The sequence below is a fragment of the Bombyx mandarina genome, chromosome 24 (genome assembly GCF_030267445.1).
Source record: "Bombyx mandarina strain Sakado chromosome 24, ASM3026744v2".
Classification (NCBI taxonomy): Eukaryota; Metazoa; Arthropoda; class Insecta; order Lepidoptera; family Bombycidae; genus Bombyx; species Bombyx mandarina.
In genome coordinates, this window is record NC_143230.1 from 7,622,151 (window position 1) to 7,629,736 (window position 7,586).

Sequence of the window (7,586 nt, forward strand, 5' to 3'; positions counted from 1 at the left end):
ATTTGATTATGCTGGACGTTTTAAAACAAATTGACAGTGCGGCTACTTTAAAAACGTTGAAAAATAAGTTGGACAATATGCGTACATCCTATAAGAGGGAGCGAAAAAAGGTAAGCAAATTCAAGTCAAATAACCTGTTGTGTATATAAATAAATAATGTATCTCACATGTATTTAATGTGACTTATTTTTTTGCGTTTCATAATGAATAATGACATGATTACTAAAGGATTTCGCCTATTCCCTCGACCGGCTTCTACAGTCTAAATGACTAGAGAAATATGAAGTGATATACAGCTGCGCGATATCAAAACATGTCTTGATGTAGCAAGACTAGCAAGTATACAAGCGGTAAATCAAGACATGTTTTGACAATACTTAACAAGTAAAAAAAATCATTATATATTCTAAGTACTTTATTGAAGAAATAAAACAACTATGGGTTTCAGTAAACAATAAATTTGGATATTTTACATATTTTAGGTGGAAGCTAGCAAGACTAGTGGCGCTGGAAACGATGAGGTACACACGCCATCACTATGGTACTACGAACACCTCTTCATTCTTGGACGAAAAAACCACGCCGACGACAGAGGTTATTGATAATATGGAGACGAATTCTTCCCAGTCAAATAATGATGAGATAAGCTTTAAATATTTAAAGTATTAATCATTCTTTCTTGAAAGTGTACCGGGCCTGATTGTTAAAATATTCAGTGAATATTTGTCTAACAGAATTACCATCTGCAGTACGTTGCCTTTCTGTTCTGTTAAGGCCTACTGAATTGTCATTTAATCTCCAGTCTCCTGGCCGAAAAGTACATGTTTCAGTATCCTCGGTATCAACACAATTTCTTGTTATATAGTTTGATGACTTTTTTCTTAAATAATTGTGCAGTGCGCATGAAGCCATTACAACTTTGGGTACATTATGAACATTAATTTGAATTGGTCTTTTTAATACTCTAAAACGTTCAGCTAAAATGCCAAATGCATTTTCTACAATTCTTCTTGCTCTGGAAAGTCTATAATTGAAAATTCTTTGATCGTGTGTCCAATTTCTTCTTGGATATGGTTTTGTAGGTGTTTGGTGGGTGTACCTACCCGCGCGGACTCACAAAAGGTCCTACCACCAGTAAAGTAAGTATATTGTGTAATTAAGTATATTAAAGTATTCTCTACTTGGTTTCATAAACATTTTAACATTAGGTTACATATCCCTAAAAAAGATAAATGTTTCTTGTACAGTTCTGCTAAAAGTTACGATTGTAAAACTAAATAAGAAATGAATATCATTATCAAACACCAAGAGGAAAGAGAAGAATCATATAAAAGATTCGTATTTCACCAGAAATTGAATAAAGTAGACAATGGAACAGTGCGTGCAAGCTTCAATCTTCAGAAAGTTTTGAACACCCCTCCCGGTGAAAGCATGCTTCTCTATTACACTCGGAAATGTTCAGTTTATAAACTCACAATTTACGAAAGCAATACACAACTTGTAATTTATAATACCTGGACAGAAGCCGATGATAAAAGGGGGCTAATGAAATAGCGGCATGTTTGCTAGCGTATTTAAAAAATGTCGACAAACGCGGATATGTGAAACAAGTGATACTGTACTGCGACTGTGTTGCGTTTGCTCTGTTTTAGACAAAATAAAAATAAAAGAATTCTACTATGTTACGGTATGCATGAATGATTTGTGAGAATATCAACAATATTCAAATAAATTATTTAAATATTGAATTAAATTATTATTAATATATAATATTAAATTATTTGAATTATATTTAACATAAACCTAAACAAAAGTCGCGACTTGTTGAGTTTATAGTGTGATTTTCATTATATGTATATATTATATTTATGTGATGTGATAATAATAAATTCATGTAAATAAATATATGCCTATTATATTAAGATATTCGCCATTTGTTTAAAGAAATATATAAACTCAGGTAACTTTTTACTTATTTACAAGTAAACAATATTCACAATATCCAACATGCCGCGCATATACAGATCAGATCCAAGGGGCAAAATATGATGTAAACCTCATAGCCTAAGCAGTAGAAGCGTATAGATCTGGCAATAAATCCTTGTTAAGTAGGAAGGTCTTAAAATTTAAAAATAATTTGCCGGCCCCGACTTTGTTAGAAGCTTCCTTAAAAGGCACAAAGACCAAATATCCCAAAGAAACAGTCAAAATAATTAAAAATAATAAGGCAGCAGTCTTACTAATGTCGTAAAAAAAATATTTTCAAGAATTAAAACTGTCATTAGAAAATTTTGAGGCACAGAATATAATAAACTATGATGAAACGAATTTAACCGATGACCCTGGCCGGGAAACATTCATAACAAAACGTGGTACTAAGTACCCAGAAAGGGTAGTCAACCATTCTAAGTCCTCCAAATTGATAATGATATCAGCTACCGCAGAAAGGAGTGCGCTTGTCGACACGTCTAGGCAATAAAAAACATAAAAAAATATTGGCGCCCTATATGGTTGGTATACAAGGCCCGAAATTTATACGATACGTGGTGCTAGAATGGACCAACGGGAACTAGATATAATCGGTCTCAAAGTGGATGGTTCGACGGAAATACTTAGTCTGGCCATAAATACTGTTACAATTAAAAATAAAAAAAATCTATTGCAAATAACATTTATTACTTTTATAGTGTGTTAGTTTAATACATAAATATAAAACAATTTAAAGTATAAAAAGCTTATTCGAAGTGGTCTCCATTGGCTGCAATACAGTTCTTTAAACGTTGAGGCCAGTTATCAATAGAAGCACGCACTCTTTCCATGGGAAAAAATTTCACTGCCAATCATACGTATTGTTTTAGGGACTCCAAATTATCATGGCGTTTAGAACAAGCCGTACTCTCTAAAACTGACCATAAATCATAATCCAGCAGTTTAAGATCGGGACTAGACGACGGCCAGTCTTCAGCTCTGATCAAGTCCGAAACGTTCGTTTCCAACCAAGACTGCGTAGATCGAGCTTTATGACCTGGCCCCGAGTCTTGTTGGAAGGACCATTCTTGATTATTGAACATGGTGTTGTTAAGGAAGGGGCTTCACTACCTTCTCATGAATGGTATCTTGATACACTTGTGCCGATGTTTTGATACCTTTTTCACAAAAGTATGGCTCAGTCACTCCTTCGTAGCTAATCCCCACCAAACCATCACTGAAGTCGGATAGCGCCCAAGTTGCACTCTGTCGACGAATTGGGAAGCTTCCTTAGAGCTTTGAGCATAAATACAGTCATTTTGTTTGTTAAAATGTTGTTCAATTGTAAAAAATTTCTCATCTGTAAACAAAAATTTTCTATGACCTTCCTTTGCGTACCGCTTCAGTAGTTGTTTCGATTTTACCTTAAGAAATACAAAATATATTTAATATTAATAAAATAAAAAACTTCCCCACACTTTCATGATTAATTTCAGTTTCCATAGAAGATAGAATCTCTCTCCTCAACTTCAAAATCGCATTTCTCCCATTTACTGGCTTTCTTAACTTCCCACTTTTTTGTGCCTGACTTCATCAACTTGTCTTTTTCAGTAAGGAGCTCATCCTTTAGTTTCTTCAAAGCATATTGCAGTTGAGTGGGCTCACTAGTGAAGTTTAAGGCACTCTTCCCTGTTGTTATGTAGGTCAGAAATTCTTGTGTGAAATGGCGTTTCCTAAAACCAGTGAAAGAGGGCCTTCCAACCGCCATTGGATCAATGTTCCCTAGGGATTTTGTCATCAATGCTTGTGCCATCTTCGAAACATATTTGAACAATATTGGAGAAAACAATATTTGCTCTTTTTCACCCCGTTTTAAGAAGACTGCATTCACTTCCTTCCTATTGTGCCATTTCGGCTTAGTGGTAAGTTTCTCAAGCACATTTAAGTTGTCGAGGTATGTTCCAAACATTGCATGGAAAACCACTTCCGAAGTCTTAAAAGGGTCTGAACCACTACGCATTTTCATTTTCAAATCTGACTTTAAGCAGAAATCCGTATAAAATTTGATCATAGAAGACCCAGAAAAGCTCCATTGAGTAGATCCTTTATTCCTTCAAAAAGTTGTGAACAATAACAATGGGAAATATATTTTCTGTGTTGCTCGTGCAGTTGTTAACAATAAGATGTCCCCAAGCTCTTTCATGGCACCCCAAACATTCCCAGGATGATTGGCTTCCTTAAGGGCATTAATTATTTCAGTAGCCATTGGGAGCATTTGGAGGCTATTAGACATTGCTGATTTCAATTTGTCAAAGAATTTGTCCTCCATTATAAGTAATACAGCCTGAGTAAGTGGACCTAAGCTGCGCAACACCCCAGTTCTTCTCTCAGGTGCCCAAGTTATCCCTTATAATAAAAATAAAGGAACATGTTGATTTCTTAGGCCGTATTGTGAGATGTTTTGTGTGTTCTCTTGTTTCATAGTGGCAGAAACAAGTTTCCCTTCACGCGTCCTCTTAACACCTCTTCTAGCCACGGAGTCTCTAACCTTGAATCTTGTCACTCCTGTGCGAACTTCGTCATAAAAAGATCTGAACAATGTTATAAGCTCAACTATAGGAGTGCATACCAGACAATTTATTTCAATTTTGTTTGCCCAAATTTTTTCTACTACTGATTTAACTAAAACGTCTATTCCGCTTATTTGTGCAGTGTATTCCAAAAACCTAATGTGACCAGGCTTATCATTCTCTTCTTTGCGCAGACACGTGTAAACTGTCATTAGGAAACCTGATATCTCATCTGGTAAGTCAATGTCAATTATATTTCTTTCAATATCTGACCTGATTTTGGCACGCTTATCAACACCCAGTTCTGATACTATCAAATCTATTATATGCAAGAGCTTTTCAATCTCCATATCCCTTTCCCTCATAGCATTTTCTTCCACTTCCATTACTGAAGTGCTTGGCTCTTTTAAATTATCAGTTAAGAAATGACCAGTACGTCTTTTATAGGCTGCAAGTCCTAAATCATCTTTTAAAATACGCGACATGGTTCTAGGTGCTATCTTCATTTCCCGAGATAAAATCTTTTGCTTTCGGAAAGGATTTCTTCGAATTCTTTCCCTTACTGCTTTGACCACCTTTTTCGTACGAACACTACGTAGACGGCCAGATCTTTTTCTGTCACAAACAGGAGAGGTTTCATTGCACCTATTAATAGCCCGGTACACAAACATTTTACTAATACCAAGAGTATGGAGAGTTTTAAAAATTGCATTTGGCTCCATACCTACTTTGTGTAATGCAATCACAGCGATTCGGTTCTCTTTATCACCCCACTCCATTTTAATATCGCAAAATATTGTACAATGTATTGGCGCCAAAATGAGAAAACTCAATGAGCAATTATATAAAAATGACAGATTCCAAATTCAAATGTAATATTTTTTTTTTTTAATTGTAACAATATTTATGGCCAGACTAAGTATATCGAAATGGTTCGCTTATGAGCACTTTTCATTCTTCTGTAGCAAGAGACACAACAAATTCAGAACCATCGCCTTCCGTAAGTCTCTGGGGTCAGTAAGCTTTGGGCTAAAGGCGGAAACATATTTACGTGTCGTGGCGTGCTCTGGCGTTATTTTTTTCATTTCTGAACAGAACCTCGCAGTATTTAAACATAAATAATGTTTTCTTCTGATTCGGATAGTGATTAGTGCTAATTATATTTTATATTTAATATCTATGTTGCCATGTTATTTGTCCATTTGTAACGAAGTGTGTAGCCAAGTGTGACCGAATTGCTTTTGCGTCATTTGCAGACCTTCGAGGAATTGCACGTAAAGGCGCAAAAGAAGTCGAATCTGGTTCATTCCTCCACGACCCTTGTACGAAATTTCCATCGATTTCAGAGTCCAAACTTCATGGTGGTGTATAAATATTTGCCCTTGTTTTTCGTAAAAAGTTATGCAAGTAAACAGTAGCCAGTACCACTTTCGTAGCAATTTCTGGTTCCAATAACATTGGTTTTCTTAACACTTTAAATACAGAACTCATGATGCCAAAAGTATTTTCTACTACCCTTTGTGCTCTAGATAGACGGTAATTGAATATTATTTCCGGAAACCATTGTCTGGGGTTCCTTCAAACGGTTTCATAGTATAATTGCATTAAAGCAAATGCCTTGTCAGCTAATATAACATAGGGCACTTTAATCAAATATGGTGTCTGTAATATACAGGGTGCTGGTAACTTTAATTCATTATTTTCCGATGATTTGTACAATGCACTGTTTTTAAAGACTCCACCATCGGATATGCGTCCTTGACATCCAACGTCTACATACATAAAATTATAATTAGCATCCACCAAGCCAAGCAATACGATGCTTGGAAATTTTTTATAATTTATGTATTCTCCGTGACTATTAGTTTGCCATCGAAGGCCCCCACACAATGAAGAAAATGCCACTGGTTTTCAAAATCTTGTGGTACTTTTAACCATTCTTCTTCTGATGATGGTATCTGAAAATGATATCACATATTTTACTATTAGGCTATCGTACTGCTAATGTGTGTAAAATAATGTTTATTTGATGATTTTATTTATTTTAATTACAGAATGAAGAATTATTCGAAGAAAATGAATCGATGCGTGAAACTTCTTCTTCCGAGCGATCATCTTTGCCCCGCGATGATCAACAACAGACGCAGCCCGAAACTTCAAGATCAAATAAAAGAAATGACTGATGCTTTTGAAGATAATATAGATCTACTATATTGGTGACCCCGACGTGATCTGAACACGCACGATGACAACCGTAACGGAGCAAGAGCACGTAGAAGATCAGAGGCCTGCAGAGTTGTTTCGGGTCGGAGTTAGAGTGCCGCCATTTTGGCCCGAGGAGCCGGAGATATGGTTCGCGCAAGTAGAAGGACAATTCGCGATATCCGGCATTACATCAGACACCACGATGTTTAACTACGTGATTGGACAACTTGACCATCAGTTCTCGAAGGAAGTGAAAGACATTATCATCTCACCACTAGCCACAGATAAGTACGAGAAGCTAAAGTTAGAACTTATCAAACGGCTTAGCGCTTCGCACAACAAGAAGATGAAACAGGTGCTAATGCACGAAGAGTTAGGCGAACGAAGGCCATCACAGTCCTTCGCCACCTACAAGGCTTAGCTGGGCCCACTGTGCCCGAACAGTTTGTGAAGACTATCTGGGCCAGCCGTCTGCCGCGCGTAACATCCAGACCGTGATCGCCGCTCAACCTACCTCGTCGCTAGAGGTACTTGCTGATTTGGCCGACAAGATACAAGACATCGTCACTCCTGCACCTCAAGTCGCAGCAGCTCAAGCAGGACCCGGGTCCACCATGGAAATAACTTAATAATGTTATATCTGCTTGTCTCACAATACTGTTGGACATCTCGAGCACAAGAGGGATATTTAGCAGTGACTGCACATTATATTGATGATAGATTTAATTTACAAACTGCTCTCCTGCAATGTCAAAATTTAACCGGCCCACATACCGCAGTTAATTTGAGCACGGAGCTACGTGATGTCATAAACGACTGGAACCTCGATAAAAAAATTAGGTT

General features: G+C 36.7%; 2 protein-coding genes across 2 annotated transcripts; one reads left to right on the forward strand and one right to left on the reverse strand.

Annotated features, from left to right (window-relative positions):
• Window positions 1–397: 397 nt before the first annotated feature.
• LOC149500014 (uncharacterized) lies at window positions 398–6,653 on the reverse strand. The gene is made up of 5 exons (XM_089738274.1): window positions 6,634–6,653; window positions 6,474–6,496; window positions 6,123–6,442; window positions 3,523–3,781; window positions 398–1,112 (listed from the first exon to the last, which is right to left on the reverse strand). Exons 1-5 carry the CDS (start codon window positions 6,651–6,653, stop codon window positions 670–672), a joined length of 1,065 nt encoding a protein of 354 aa, XP_089594400.1. The 3' UTR covers window positions 398–669.
• Window positions 6,654–6,783: 130 nt separating this feature from the next.
• On the forward strand, window positions 6,784–7,164 carry LOC149500015 (uncharacterized). The gene has a single exon (XM_089738275.1). It carries the CDS (start codon window positions 6,784–6,786, stop codon window positions 7,162–7,164), a length of 381 nt encoding a protein of 126 aa, XP_089594401.1.
• Window positions 7,165–7,586: the final 422 nt, after the last annotated feature.

What these genes read in the sequence shown, in the direction of transcription:
- LOC149500014 (XM_089738274.1), bottom strand. Translation starts at nt 6,653, where the DNA reads ATGATCGCTCGGAAGAAGAA. An exon ending in CCATCATCAGAAGAAGAATG is followed by an intron (nt 6,443 to 6,473) that starts GTTAAAAGTACC and finishes TTTGAAAACCAG; the next exon opens with TGGCATTTTCTTCATTGTGT. An exon ending in GTGGGAAGTTAAGAAAGCCA is followed by an intron (nt 1,113 to 3,522) that starts GTAAATGGGAGA and finishes ACCTTTTGTGAG; the next exon opens with TCCGCGCGGGTAGGTACACC.
- LOC149500015 (XM_089738275.1), top strand. Translation starts at nt 6,784, where the DNA reads ATGACAACCGTAACGGAGCAAGAGCACGTAGAAGATCAGAGGCCTGCA.